The sequence below is a fragment of the Dipodomys merriami genome, unplaced genomic scaffold (assembly GCF_024711535.1).
Source record: "Dipodomys merriami isolate MVZ:Mamm:240054 unplaced genomic scaffold, mDipMer1.0.p SCAF_3, whole genome shotgun sequence".
Lineage (NCBI taxonomy): Eukaryota > Metazoa > Chordata > Mammalia > Rodentia > Heteromyidae > Dipodomys > Dipodomys merriami.
The window spans coordinates 106266314-106282291 of NW_027204492.1; the positions used below are offsets into that span (position 1 = coordinate 106266314).

The 15978-nt window shown below is 40.9% G+C and overlaps 1 protein-coding gene across 3 annotated transcripts in view; it reads left to right on the forward strand.

Annotated features, from left to right (window-relative positions):
* The first annotated feature begins 4 nt into the window (after positions 1-4).
* Positions 5-15978, forward strand: part of Apoo (apolipoprotein O) — a 50898-nt gene continuing 34924 nt past the window's right edge. The window contains exon 1 of one of the 3 annotated variants that reach the window (XM_070040709.1): positions 5-233. In XM_070040709.1, the coding sequence (XP_069896810.1) occupies positions 225-233 (9 nt within the window). In that variant the 5' untranslated portion in view covers positions 5-224. Of the gene's footprint in view, positions 234-8051; positions 8076-15978 lie in introns of those variants that run through there. The other 2 variants (XM_070040707.1, XM_070040708.1) reach the window with 2 other exon arrangements.

Sequence of the window (15978 nt, forward strand, 5' to 3'; positions counted from 1 at the left end):
TAGCCACCTGGACGCGACAAATTGCTGCTGCGCCACGCTGCTTTCAGCCTACTTGGTTTGAAGAAATTCTTCATTGAATTCAACTGGCAGTACTGCCGTCACAAACACCTCAGCCCGCTTGCGGTCGAGGGAATTACGGCCCTACCGGGCCTCCGTAGTCGCTTTTCTATAGTAGGCGGGGCCGAGGCCGGGGTGACCCTGCCGGAGCCGCCGCTGCCAGCGACATGTTCAAGGTGAGAACGTGGAACGGGGTTACTGCTGTCATCGCCCCCTCCCGGCTGTCTGAAGTCCGTCCTACGCCCTCGTGGGGCTTCTCTGGGGACCAGGTCCGGCTCGCCGCAAGGCTGTTCCCGCCTCCGGGTCGGCGGCGTCCTGGCCCCGTGCTTCAGTCATGAGTCGGTTTGGGGCGAGAGGCTGCCCGGTGGAGGCGTGACCGCCCAGGGTGGATGGGATGGGTGTTTTGGGGGGCCGTGCTTTTGTGAATAAAACTCTTGGAAAAGTTCAAGTACTTCCCTCCACAGAACCCCCCCCCCCCCGCCCCTGGCTTGCCCTTAGGGATCATGGGTAGGGTTAGGTCAGCTTTCGTTGCTTGGCAGGGTCTGGTTTCTAACCTGGAATGGGGGGGGGGAGGGTCATCTTTGGAGGAGCTGCTGCAGGCTTTGAGGGGCGCTGGTCTGGAAATGGCTGGAGTCTTACTTTGCCAGTGAACTTTACTAATATGAACAAGTCGACTCCCTTAGGGCTTGAACTCAGGGCCTGGGTGCTGTCCCTGAGCTTTTTTTTTTTTTTTTCCATTCCAGGCTAGCACTCTACAACTTTGAGTCACAGCTCCACTTCCTCGTTTAGGTTTTTGTCTTTTTTTTTTTTTTTTTTAATTCGTCTCCTTTGAAAGAGATCAACTTTTACAGTGAGGATTATTTGAGTCTTTCAAAAAACCATGGTATCCCAGTGCTAATAAAGTCCCCAAATTGTACCTTTCTCATTTAAAATTCCCTCGAGCTTCAATATGGTTTGGGGCGCATTAGGAAATGCTACAGAATCGGATTGTGGCTGTCCATTTCTGGTATTGCCACTTTTTAGTCCTGTGGTCTTGTCTAAGTCATTTGCCCTCTGCCTGTTTTACTATTGGTGAAATTAGGGTAATAGCCTCCATGCCACAGTGTTTTTACAAGTAAGTTAGTGTATGTAAAGCCATCAGAAAAGGCCCTGGTATGCTGTCAGTTTTTACTTTAAGTCAGCTAACTCTTTAGTCATCAATACAGATACCATAAGCAACTTGCCATTCGTTTGATATTTGTGTTAAACACCAATTCATGCTAACAGTGCAGCTCGGTTTTAGGGTTACCCTGGGGAAGGCATATATTGTGGCCTGTTTCAGTTACATGGATACCAATAATGTAGTTTTATGGTAAAAAAGGAGATCCTCGATCCTTCAAAGGCTCTATTTAGAGCCCAGGAGGTTTCTAGGGGATTAAAAACTATTTTAGCCAATTACCAGCTGAAATTCAGCATTTCCTTCATTTAACAATGTGGGCAATGGTTTTGAGTTATCTACCAATAACTAAAATGAACCACTGAAAACCTTCAAACAGTTATGTCTCGTACAGTCTGTTAGTTGGCTGGGCAGTTATACTTGGAGTTATATTAGTGTTACCCCAGTGGCTCAATTAAACTGGCTGCTTGGCTGAACAGTGCTCTTACTCCTTCTAGGGAGCATTGTGTTCCACCATGTGTCTAGTTTGGTTTCACATGGTTACTGGATTCTAGGAAGGCAGAACTCCATGCCCATTTATCTGCATCCTATTTGTTGATGATAAGCCACATCCAGAGTTGCTATGGTAGGGGACTATAAAAGGGCATAAATACAAGGAAGAGTGGTTGATTGGGGGCCATTGATTGAACATGATGCTACAGCAAGAAACCCCAGTCATATTAGCAGTACTTGCCACTGATAAAAATCACAGCACCAATTCAAAGCAGACATTTTCCCATCACATTACATTTGTTGCAGATCTCAAAATACCGTTTATGCTCATCGCTGCTTCGAAATTATAGAGGTTCTTAGGGTTTACTGTTTTTGCTAATACTAGAGCTTGAACTCAGGGCCTGCACTTGCTTGGATTTTTTAGTTCAAGGCTGGCACTCTACCACATGAGCCACATCTCTGCTTCTAGCTTTTTGCTGGTTATTGGGAGATAGGAGTCTCTTGGACTTGTCTTCCCTGACTGGCTTCAAACTACAATCCTCAGATCTTAGCCTCTTGAGTCGCTAGGATTATAGGTGATGTATGCCTTCAGTGCCTGGCAGATTTTTAAAAATTTGATAGACTAATAAAGAAGCATATATCCGGTATCAGAAGCTTGGGTTTAAAAAATCATACATAATTTAATACAATTGTTTTATGCAATTAGAAGTATTCTGATTGACCAAAAAGGCAAGAAATCCCTGAGGACTTTAGAGGAGGCTTCACAGAAGGAACATTTCAATTTAATTTTGAAAGATAGGTATGAATAAGTCAGTTGAGTAAGCCTAGGGGTGTATACATCAACAGCGGTCCTTCATTTCAGGAAGTGTTTGTATCTTAGTTTGATCCATTAAGGGAAACCTAAAGTCATGCCTGCTGAATATGTATTTTGAATAGGAAAAGATCACAACAAACCTTAGAGGACACTAAAGTGTAAGGAGTAAGTGAAGGATGGGGGGAGACCAGGAATGGGGGAACTCTTGAGAGGTAGATGCTTAGAAAAGTTTTTTAAAAAGAAAAATTTAGCCGGGCACCGGCGGCTCATGCCTGCAAGTAATCCTAGCTACTCAGGAGGCTGAGATCTGAGGATCTCAATTTGAAGCCAGCCCAGACAGAAAAGTCCCTGTGAGACTCTTATTTCCAATTAACCATTCAAAAACTGGAATTGGCACTGTGGCTCAAGTGGTAGAACACTAGCCTTGAGCACAAAAAGGCTCAGGGACAGTGCCCAGGCCCTAAGTTCAAGCCCCACAACCAACCAAAAAAAGAAATAATTTTTTTTAAAGCTCCTGTAATGAGATCAGTATTAGAACACATTGCAAGTGGACTTGGGTTTAGTCCTCAGCACTGTGATTGGAGGAGAGAAAGGAGGGGAAGAAAACTAAAGGAGGAAAAGTTATAAGAAGAAAACTAAAGGAGAAAAAGTTATAAGATCGATCATGTTAGGATGCTTTCAGCAGAGGAAACTTAGTTGTTTAAATAGTAAGGAAAATTATCTCACAAAGTCCAGAAGAAGGATAGACCCTGGGCTTATTGATTCAGTGATCAACAGTGCCATCAGGGACTGGTCTCTTGGTTTTCCACAGTAATATTGGTTTTCCTTATGGTTACGAGATGTCTGTTAGTAACATGCACTTTTTTCATTCACTAGAGCAAGAGGAGAGAGGAAAAAATTCCAATGCTTGGACTATGTTCTTCCTTCAGGTCTGATTGGACCACGTTGGCTTAGGTGTCTGCCCCTGATCCAATAGCAAGTGACTGGAGAAAGCTGTTCTCTGATTGGCTTAGCCAAACACCAGTACTTTACCTTAATCACTTGAAATTCATGAACACCATGTGGTTCTTTTAGGAAGGAAGAGGTGTAGTCTACAGAGTAGATCTGAAACTAATTGTCCTTGTCTGTGAGATAAATTAGATGAGTGTGGGCAAGTGTTCATTGATTTGTGCACTTCAGAAAGCACTCATAACTCATATAGGTTTACTGTTTGGAATGAAAGATAAGCATAGATTGAGGAGTAACATAAGTAAATGGACCCACAGTTTACTGGCAAGGAAAGGAAAGAGAAGATGGCAATGAGAAGGAAATGGTAGATGAAGATTCTAGAGTTGTTTTGTGTTCATTGGAATATACAGTATTTGGCTATGTTGACATCTAAGGAGGAATGTAGTTTTGTTGTTGTTTTTTGTTTGTTGTTGTTGTTGTTGTGGGGCTTGCATTCAGAGCCTGGGTGCTGTCCCTGAGCCTCTTTGTGCTCAAGGCTAGCACTCTACTACTTGAGCCACAGCGCCACTTCCGGTTTTTGAGTAGTTTATTGGAGGTAAGAGTCTTATAGGTACTTTTCTGCCTGGGCTGGTTTCAAACTGAGATCCTCAGATCTCAACCTCCTAAGTAGCTAGGATTACAGGGGTGAGCCACTGGTGCTGGGCTAGAGAAAGGAACTTCCTAAGGTGAGAGAAACTCCTTTTTGTGAGATGGAAAGAAGTATGGGAATGGTTAGAGTTAGTGGTTCTCAGTTGAATGGAATCACCCCCTTTAAAGTATATTTTGGAAACTCCTCTGCTGGTTTTTTGTCTTTAATTTAGTTGTGTTGAGCATCTATTACATGAGCCATGTATTATACTGAAGAATAATTCTTTTTTTTTCTGGTCCTGGGGCTTGAGCTCTGGGCCAGGTCGCTATCCTACAGCTCCACTTCTGGCTTTTGTGGTTAATTGGAAATAAGAATCTCACAGAATCTCTTTCCTGCCCAGGCTGGCTTAGAACTGTGATCCTTGTAACTCAGCCTCCTGAATAGCTTGGAGTGCAGGTATGAGCCAGTGCACAGCTGAAATAGAGTTCTTATAAATCTTTCCTTTTATCACCATCAAATCAGTCTGCTGGTATCTTTTTTCAGGACTTAAGTGTGTATTTATTAGTGAATTAATGATACATTTTATTTCAAAATAGCAAAAGTAGCATTAGATGTTTGTTATATAATGGTGATCTTCAGCCTGTCAAATATTAATGTTTATATGACTCTTGTTAAAATCCAAATAACAACTGAGCAGGTCTGGAAATGGTGCCTCAGATTTTTTCTTTTTCAGTGAGTTTCCATATGGTAAGATGCTGCCTGTTCCCTATCACAATTTGACTAGTCAAGACTTGAGTCAAAGGAGTAATGAATGTTTGTTGTGGTTGTTTTTAATTTTTTTTTTTTGATTGGTCGTCGGGCCTGAACTCTGGGCCTGGGCGCTGTCCCTCAGCTCTTTGGCTGAAGGCTAGCACTCTACTACTTGAGCCACAGTGCACTTCCGGCTTTTTCTGCTTATGTGGTGCTGAGGAATTGAACCCCAGGGCCTGATGCATGCAAGGCAAGTGCTCTACCACTGAGCCATCTTCCTAGCCCTATTTTAATTTTTTATATAGGTTATATACAGAGGGGTTACAGTTACATAAGTCAGGTAAAGAATAGATTTCTTGGGGCTGGGAAGGTGGCTCAGTGGTAGAGTGCTTGCCTTGCATGCTTGAGGCCCTGGTTTTGATTCCTCAGCACCACATAAGCAGAACAAGCCAAAAATGGCACTGTGGCTCAAGTGGTAGAGCGCTAGCCTTGAGCTGAAAAGCTGAGGGACAGTGCCCAGGCCCAGAGTTCAGGCCCCACGACTGGCAAAAAAAAAAAAAAGATTTATTTTTGGACAGTGTCACCCCCTTCTCTCGTTCTCTTCCAGTTTTTCCCTCCAAGTACATGTTGTATACTTTATTTTCAACATAGTGTCTAGTGAGTATCACTGCTGTATTTGTTTACCCTTTGCCACTCCATTTCTATGCCCTCCTCTTACCCTCCTAGAAGTTCTTGTGTTTTTGATGTGGATGATTTTATGATTGTGGTAAGATTCAGGACAGAAAAAAAGAAGAAGAAAAAGGCCTGAGAGCACTGCTACCACACGTCTCTTCTGAGTGGAGACAGAGTAAATGCTAGAATTGATCTAGCTTTGGAATTAACAGCTTGGTGCAACTAGGCCCAGAGGGCAAAGGAATCGATAGTGTAAATGTTGGTGGAAAAGTACAATGTATGTAGCTAATTATATGCATATCTAATTAGAATATTTTAATTATAAGTTTTGATTCAGCTATTCATCCTGAGGCCAGTAGGGGGCATTTGTGGATTAAAAAAACGTTTGAAAAGTTTCCCAGTATTTGCTTTCTGTTGTAGGAGGCAACTTCTGTGCTGCTACTAGAAGTTTGAATATTGAATACATATACCCAGTCCTACTCCACCCCAGATGCAAGTGATTAGATTTTATTCATTTTACTTATTACTCTTCAACTGTGTGCCAGGCATTATGCTGGGCCTTACTGAGTACAAATGAAATGTCTAGGTTTTTATTTAGAAGGTACTTCACCAATCTGCCTATGCATCAGAATTCTTATTTTATTTTGTTTTATTTTATTTTATTTTATTTTGGGTCCGGTCGTGGGGCCTGAACTCTAGGCCTGGGCGCTGTCCCTCAGCTCTTCAGCTCAAGGCTAGCGCTCTACCACTTGAGCCACAGCGCCACTTCCGGCTTTTTTCTTTTTTCTTATATGGTGCTGAGGAATTGAACCCAGGGCCTCATGCATGCAAGGCAAGTGCTCTACCACTGAGCCACCTTCCCAGCTCCTGCATCAGAATTCTTTAAGGCCACAAATAGTCCACAAGGCCTTGTGCACATCTTTGATTACCCTTTCTTAGATGAGGTCTAGGAACCTAAAGGTTTTTTTCTTTTCTTTTTAACCTAGGAGATTGTGAAACTTGTTTCAGAAGTTCACATGAGGTTATTGGCACAGATGTAATAAAAGCATTTCAGTGCAGTGAATCTCAACCTTGGCTTCATGTTAGAGTTACCTGGGAAGCTTTAGAATATCTCCATGTCCTGCCAGGATCCCAGATAAATAACATAAGAATCTCTAAGAGTGGAATTTAGGCATGAAGTTTTTGGAGCAGTCATCCAAGCTTGAGAAATACCGATTTATAGGGAAGTGTACCAGCAGGGGGCATCAGAAGTCCTTAAAGAGAACATCATTGCACTGACTTTGAAGCTAGGAGCCAAGGTTAAAAGGATCTTTCAAGCAGAGAAGAAAAACTCAAGCAAAGACACAGAAGAGGATTTAGTACAAGGTCCAGACCTTGTTAATGAAAGAAAAATACTAATAAAATTTTCTTTATCTGCTGCCACAAGAGTCATACTAACTTCAAATTGTTGTGTAGATTAAATTCATTCAGATCTCAAATTTAGAACAGTGTTTGGCACAAAGTAAGTGTTCAGGACATGTTAGCTGTTTTTAGTTGCCACCTTATAGGAGGCTGATAAAGTTGTGTTATGGTAGTGACTTAAAAACTTGTGCTGGGGGCCGGGCGCTGGTGGCTCACGCCTGTAATCCTAGCTACTCAGGAGGCTGAGATCTGAGGATCGCGGTTCAAAGCCAGCCCGGGCAGGAAAGACCATGAGACTCCTATCTCCAATAAATCACTAGAAAACCGGAAGTGGCGCTATAGCTCAAGTGGTAGAGCGCTAGCCTTGAGCTGAAGAGCTGAGGGACAGCGCCCAGGCCCAGAGTTCAAGCCCCCACGACCGACAAAAAAAAAAAAAAAAAAATTGTGCTGGGTGCTGGCGGCTCATGCCTGTAATCCTAGCAATTCAGGAGACTCAGATCTGAGGATTGTGGTTTTGAACAACCAGCCCACGCAGTAAAGTCTGTGAGACTCAGCTCCAAAAAAACTACCAAGAAAAAGGCCAGAAGTGGAGCTATGGCTCAAGTGGTAGAGCGCTGGACTAAAGAAAGAAAAAAAAACCTGAGGGATACCACCCAGTCCCTGAGTTCAAGCCCCAGGACGCCACAAGACAAAACCCAAACATAATAGTTGATTGGAGGTGGTGGAGGAGGATTCAAGGTTTTTGTCTTAAAACAATTGGATGATTGTTAAGTCTATCCATCCAGATTAAAAAAAGAAGTGTAAAGAAACTGCGGTTGTAGAAGGTAATAATTTGCTTATTGGGGTCATCAACAGTTGGTATCAGTTGATAGATCCCAAAACTCCAGATGGTCATTGTGGGCTTGTGATTGGGGAATCAGCCCAAGTTCTGTTAACTGAGAGGCCTCTGGGTTGAGAAGATAGTTTAGTGAAAGCTTGTGTGAGTCATTTCCTTCCTAAAGGGCAACCATGTGACCTGTGCTCTAAGCTCACCACACCATGTTGCTGGAGTGAACGTCGTTAGGTGTAAGTCATTATTACCTCACAAATTCTTTGTGGCTTGATTGGATGCCTGTATTTCTTGTCTTCCTGAAACTCATTTTCTTACCATGTTATTGGTATGTTACTAGTACAAAATAAGGGGAGAATTACAATGTTAAGTGGAAAGAGAAGTTATTTTCCAATTTAAGAAAGAACATGCTAATGTCTGTAGTTGAATATTATTTTAAGGGCTACATATTTTTTTTTGTCAGTTGTGACGCTTGAACTCAGGGCCTGGGCTCTGTCCCTAAGCTTTTTTGCTCAAGTCTAGCGCTCTACCACTTTGAGCCAAAGCCACTTCTGGTTTTCTGGTAGTTAATTGGAGATAAGAGTCTCACAGACTTTTCCTGCCCAGGCTGGCTTTGAACCACAATCCGCAGATGTTAGTCTTGTGAGTAGCTGGTGTGAGAAACTGGTGCCTGGTTAGGACTACATACCTTGAAAGATGATTTCAGAGACTTTTATTTTCTTTACAATATCATCCTCTTGGGGGGAGGTCTTGGAAATATAGTGAATACGATTTTACTTGCATAAATCCCTTTTTATGGGCAGAATTGATTTTTTTCTATTGTACTCTATGAGGAAGTTGAATATAGATCATAAAGAAAAAAAAATCTAACCTTAAGTGCTGGCCACAGTCTGAAAGCACAGGTTCAGATTTTGGTTGTGTTTTTGCTGACTTCTGACTGAACAACTTTGATGAAGTTTCTTTTTTTTCTTTTCAAGTACTGGGATTGAACCCAGGACCATGAGTATAAGTAAGCACTTTACCACCCAGCCCTTTTATTTTTATTTTTAGAGATGGAGTCTCTCTAACTTTACCCTGCTTCTGCCTTCTTAATTGCTGGGATTATAAGAGTGAGCTAGCCTATCAAGCTTTTAATTTTTAGTGCTGGTACTGAGGCTTGATCTCTGGGCTTCACTATTATTTATGGCTGAAGTTCTGCCTTTTTGCTAGTTAACTATAGATAAGAATCTTGGAGCCAGGCACTGGTGGATCACTCCTGTAATCCTAGTTTCTCAGGAGACTGAGATCTAAAGAACGGGATTGAAGCCAGCCAGGGCAGAAAAGTCCATGAGACTTTTATCTTCAATAAACTATTCAGACAAAGCTAGAAATAGTGCTGTGGCTCAAGTGGTAGAGCACTAGCCTTGAGCAAAAGCAGCTCAGGGACAGCTCCCAGGACCGCAAAAAAAAAAAAAAAAAAAAAAAAAAAGTCTCGGATTTGTCTGCCTGAGCTGGCTCTGAACCTGGATCCTAAGATGTTGGCCTTTAAGTAGCTAGGATTATAGGAGTTAGCCATCAGTCTCCAGTTCATACTTGTAATAAGGTTTCATAAAGTCACCACTGTACTGTGAGTATACTAATTTGCCCCTCTATATCTCCCAGGGTTGTTGGGAGATTCAAATGGAATGGCATGTGTGTTAAGAATGGTGAACTACAAAGTATTTGTGATGTAAAGTATCTCCCCTTTCTCTTGCATCATATCCATCCATGAAGTGATTTATGGTTACAAGTTAGTGCTTTGGACATAGGATGGCAAAATGTGGCTTAAACATGGATAAATCCACACATTACTTGGAGGTAAATTCTGCTTGGGACACTATTATTCTTCCATCTACTCTAAAATTCAACTAGCCTTCCTATTGCAACTTACATTGGAGAAGAAGGAAGTTGATGAAAGATGCCTCAACAGAATTGGGGTGATCAGCAGATTTTAAGAAGAATTTTTTTTAAAAAAAGAAGAGACAAAATGAACAAAAGGAATGGGGAGAGTAGAAATAAAATGGAAAAGTAAATCATTTGCTGGATATTTACAAGAGACTTTGTTGATGTTTGTGGACTTGAGACAATCTGTATATATATATATAAATAAATATATATATATATATATATATGTATATGTTCTATTCCTATGTTCTTTCCAGGCTAAATTAGTACTTCTTAGAGGCTAAGAAATGAACTTTGATATTTGTGTGGTGTATTTAAATTTACTGCAAGTAGTTGTATTCACAATAGCCAATTTAAGAATCAAGCTAGGTGCCCATCAGGAAAATATGGGACAAATGTACAATGGAAGAGAATTCAGCCAGAAAGAAAAATTAAATTATCATTTGAAGGAAAATAGAGGGAAGTTGAAACCATCAGGTTAAGCCAAATAAGCTAGACTAAAAGATAAATGTTGAGTTTTTAAAAAAAATACATGCATGGAAATATGATAATGAAACCTAGTATATTGTATAATTGATATATGCTAATACAATTAACAACAATAAAAGTATTATAAGCATTTAGATGTATAAGACATCTCTAAAGCTGGGTGTTGGTGGCTTACCCCTATAATCCTAGGAATTCAGGAGCCTGAGATCTGAGGATTGTGGTTCGAAGCTAGCTTAAGCAGGAAAGTCCATGGGACTCTTATCTTCTATAAACTAAGAAAAAAAGCCAGAAATGGAAACTGTGGCTCAAGTGGTAGAGCATTAGACTTGAGCAAAAGAAAGAACATGGACAGCCTAGGACCTGAGTTCAAGACCTAGAACTGGAACCAAAAGTCAAAAAAAAAAAATAAAGCAAATCTCTATAGCAAAATACCTGTTTCAGAAAGTTAAGGTTGACTTCATAATATGACAGAAAATGCATGCATATTTGTATATACATGTGTGTGTGCGTTTGTGTGTGTATATTGCCAGTCCAGGGGGCCTGGACACTGCCCCTGTGTCTTTGCCCAAGGCTAGCACTCAACCACTTGAGTCACAGCTTCATTTCCAGCCTTTTAGTGGTTAATTGGGGAGATAAGAGTCTCATGGATTCTCCTGCCTGGGCTGACTTTGAAGCATGATCCTAAGTTCTCTGAGTAGCTAGAATTACAGATATGAGCCACACTGGCTTTTGGCTGAAAAAAGTATTTTTCAATAGGAATTGATGTTTGTCTCAGTTGATTTTCCTCAGTAGTACTTAAACGGAATTTTACAGTTAGTTAATACAATATGAAACTTTATGTAGTTTTTTTTTTTAATGGTACCTGTCCTGGGGCTTGAACTCAGGGCCTGTGTCCTTGAGCTTTTTTGCTCAGGGCTAGTGCTCTAAAACTTGAGCCATAGCTCCACTTTGGCATTCACCCCCCCAACCCCCCCCCCACCGGCCCCCCGTGGTTAATTGGAGATGAGAGTCTCATGGACTTTTCTGCCCAGGCTGGCTTTGACCTGCCATTATCAGATCTGTCTCCTGAGTAGGTAGGATTACAGGCATGAACCACCAGCAGGTGGCTTATTTTATAGGAGAAAAAGAATTTCCATTTTTAGGTCTAGTTTAGAAATTTTTTTTTATAGTTTTTACTTAGCTTCCTGCCAGATTGAGTTAGAAACTTCAGTAGAGCCAATTTCTTTTAGATTTGTGTTCATAGTACATTAAGTTTTTTGTTTTTGTTGGACCTGGGGCCTGAACTCTGGGCCTGGGCACTGTCTCTGAGCTCTTCAGCTCAAGGCTAGTGCTCTACCACTTGAGCCACAGCGCCACTCTGGCTTTTTTCTGCATATGTGGTGCTGAGGAATCGAACCCAGGGCCTGATGCATGCAAGGCAAGCACGCTACCACTGTGCCCCTTCCCAGCCCCTACATTAAGTTTTTGAGAAACAAGAGTTTAGATCAGGAGTCACAGAATTTTCAGTATGTTGAAAGTCTGTTACTTTAAATATTAGGCTATATTTTTATGATACAGTTTTAAGTATTGTGAATAGCCTAATTGTATTTTGATGGAATTTTACTTTAGAGGCGATGGAGGTACAGTCATTCCTTCAGACTCCTATCTGACTTTTGGGAGCAGCACACTGGCTCCCCCTCAAGGATTTCTTTGCTTGGTTCTGTGAGGATGAGGAGACTCCCTGGGAAAAGTTTCAGAGATTCTTTTTTTGGGGGGGTCTGGTCGTGGGGCCTGAACTCTGGGCCTGGCCGCTGTCCCTCAGCTCTTTAGCTTAAGGCTAGCACTCCACAACTTGAGCCACAGCGCCACTTCCGGCTTTTTTTCTTTTTGCTTATGTGGTGCTGAGGAATCGAACCCAGGGCCTCATGCATGCAAGGAAAGCGCTCTACCACTGAGCCACCTTCCCAGCCAGTTTCAGAGATTCTTTTTCAAATAGTTCTATTTATTCCTTCCAACAGTCTTTTAAAAATAGGATATGAAATTGATAAAGGTTCTTTTTTCCTCCTTTTCCCTCATTCCACAAACGTCAGTCTTTTGAAATAGCAGCTTGTTTACCTCTATGCTAGCTGATCTGAACCTCCTTTGGCTGGGCTGTGTCATGTGACTTATGACGTAGGTTAGATGGGTGTGGCAAAAGAGGCACAAAATGATTCAAGGACTGACTGGCAAGTCTCCTAACCTAAATTGCCTGTTGGTCGCTTATGTCACTTGAGAAATATTGACTTTTCGCCTGTTTGTAGAGTCACACTGTTTGGGAGCTCTGTTAAAGTTGCTGTGTATAATCCTAATATTTACTTTTCTTGTTTTACTTCCTTGTGTGTGTGTGTGTTTTGTGTGTGTCTACGACAGTCCTAGGGCTTGAACTCAGGGCCTGGGCACTGTCCCTGAGCTTTTTGCTACCATACTACCACTTGAGCCACAGCTCTACTTTAGGCTTTTTCAGGTGGTTACTTGGAGATAAAAGAAGTCTCATAGATTTTCCTGCCTGGGATGGCTCTGAACCTCATTCCTCAGATCTCAGCTTCCTGGGTAACTAGGATTATAGGTATGAACCACTGGCACCCGGTTTATTCCTTGTTTTTAGAGAGATTTCCACTATAAGTATACATTATCTTCAGCTGGATTGTCTTGTGCATAAAGGTTCTTTTGCCTAGAATTTGCAGCTTGCTTGCTTTCCTTCCTTCCTTCCTTCCTTCCTTCCTTCCTTCCTTCCTTCCTTCCTTCCTTCCTTCCTTCCTTCCTTCCTTCCTTCCTTCTTTCTTTCTCCCTCCCTCTCTCCCTCCCTCCCCCTCTCTCTCTTTCTTTCTTTCTCTCTTTCTCTCCTTCTTTCTTTCTTGTTGATCGTGGGCTTTGAATTCTGGGCCTGGGTGCTGTCTCAGCTCAAGGCTAGTGCTCTACCACTTAAGCCACAGCACCACTTCTGGTTTTCTGGTGGTTGATTGGAGATGAGAGTCTCACGGACTTTCCTACCTGGGCTGGCTTTGAACCTCTATCCTCAGGTCTCAGCCTCCTGAGTAGCTAGGATAACAGGTGAGAGCCACCATCGCCAGCTTTGCAGTTTTCTTTAAAGAACAAAAAGCATAGGAATAACCAAAATGAGTTTTAAGGCATTTTCCTCAGAGTTCAGAGTTCTCTGTGTAGGTTGTCTTTTTAAAATGAAACCTGGGTTGAAATAAATAATACATTGATAAGGTAGTTCTTATTAAATGATGTACCTTTTCTAGTTGCTTGAAAATACAAAGCTTGAAAATTTGCAAAGCAAGGCTTGAAGTAAATGTTCCCCTACATTTTTTTTTCTTTCTGTGTTCCTTTAACTCAGAAAGATTTAGTGGGTCTTAGGATTCCATTTGAAGAGACAGAATATATATATATAGTATAATACTATATACTATAATAAATGTTATTTATATTATGTTATAGTATATATAGTATATAAATAGAATTTGGGCACCCAGCAATCTATTTTTTTGAGAATGAGGAAGTTAACAAATTTGGGGCCTGGTAAATTATGAATCCTCTGTGTTCCAAGTCTGGGAAACCAGTTCAGTCACACTGGATGACTCAAAACCTGCCTAAATGAACAATTGTCTCATTCTTTGGCCCTAAGGTTTCTTTCCTGTTTATAACAGGAGTTTGTTATTTTTCCACATAAATTTTACAAAACTTGATAGAAAGTAAAAGCTTGAAGTGAGATATATTTTCTTTGCTTCATTGGCCACAATGTTCTCCAAAGATTAAATAGAACTTAGTTTTCTGAGAGGGAAAAAAGATGATTGTTATTCTTTAAAAAATAGCCTTTTTTTTCTTTGCTTATCTTTTTAGATCATAGTTTGTTACTGTATAAGGAAGAACTTGGAAATATCAAGTACTCTATAACAAAAGTACAGAACTGAATGTTTTCACAGAATAGTTCTATGTTTATTATATTGGGAAGACAGATTTTCCCCTTGTCTAAAGTATTAATTATTGTACAATACTGGATTTGTATGTATGGCATCTGAGACAGGAAAATTGCAAATTTGATTCCATCTTGTGGTTTCTGTTATTGTTGATAAATGAGCACTCCCAAATTTACACATGCAAATCAGTGCCATCGAAAGTCATTCAGATATTTAATTTTAAATTTTGCTTCAGAATTGAATTATTAGTATAAATTTGTGTTATAAAGGGATTTTATTGTGGCATTTCTTTATATGTGCACATTGTACATTTTGAGAATACTCATAGATTCGGTTATAAACTTGTCACTGATGAATCTGTCAGAATATCACTGATCAAAAATTTGTACTCTCTTTATTTGGAATAATCTTCATACTTTGTGGCAAATTCTTTTTTGTTGTAATGATGATGGAGTTTGAACTCAGGCTTGCTAGGCAAGTCTTCTGCTACTCGAGTCACATGCTCCACTGGCCCCTTTTTCGATTGTTTTTTGCCCAGACTGGTCTTGAATCACAGTCCTCCTATGTTTGCATTTCAGGTAGCTCTGATACCAGTGTTTGCCGTCCTGCTTAGCTTGTTTATAGAGATGGGGTCTCACTAACATTTTTCCTGGGCTGGTCTTGCATTATGGTCTTCCTAATCTGTACTATTTGACCTGAGATCTTTGTGGCAATTTTTAAAAAATATCTTCAGGAGCCAGCTATTTTTACTCTTTGCATATTAAAACACAAATCTTTATTGTAAAAGCTTAAGAAATTATGTATAATAATAATCACCTCTAATACCATCACTCATATACAACACTAATAACATGTTTTTGGTTTCTGAGCATACTTAAATATATCTTTCACGTGTATGACATTTAAAAACTCAGTGGAATTGCACCATAAATCTTCGTCTTCCCTTTTTAAAATAAATGATTTGTGTATGTGCTGGTGCTGGTGCTTGAACTTAGGGCCTGGCGCTCTCTTGAGTTGTTTTTTTTTTTATCATTTGTCTTTTTTTTTTTGTGAAAATACCATACAGAGGAGTTACAATTACATGGGCAAGATAATGAATACATTTCTTATCAAGCATTGTTGCCTCCTCCTTTGTTTCCCCTTCCTATCCCTTCCCATCCCCGCCCCCCCCATATCCCCCCTCCCGCTGCCAAAGTTGTAAAGTTAGTTTTTTCTACATAATGACTTATATATCTCATTGTTGCAATGGGTCTACCTGTATTTTGTGCTCAAAGCTAGTGCTCTACCACTTTGAGCTTTACTTCCAGCTTTTTGCTGGTTAATTGGAGATTAGTCTCATGGACTTTCCTGCCTGTCATCGATTCAAACTATGATCCTCAGATCAGCCTTCTGAGTAGCTAGGATTACAGGCATTAGCAACCAGTGCCCAGCTACAAATGCCACTTTCTTATATGCTTTCTCTTCCTTATGTTAAGTATACTGAGACTGATACTTTGATATGTTTAATATTTGATGTGAAGTCATTTAGAAATGGAAGCCATAATTATATCTTAAAAGTCAGAGGAGGGGCTAAGAAGGTGGCTTGGTGGTAGAGCGCTTGCCTTGCATGCATGAGGCCCTGGGTTAGATTCCTCAGCACCACATAAGCAGAAAAAAAAAGCTGGAAGTGGTGCTGTGGCTCAAGTGGTAGAGTGCTAGCCTTGAGCTGAAGAGCTGAGGGATAGCGCCCAGGCCTAGAGTTCAGGCCTCACGACCGGACCCCCCCTCAAAAAAAAGTCAGAGGAAATAACCAGGCAACTACTATGTTTTAGTGGAAAATATGGATGGCTATCACTGAAATAAGTGGGGGAAAAATCCATTACCTTTGTCATCTTTAGAGGA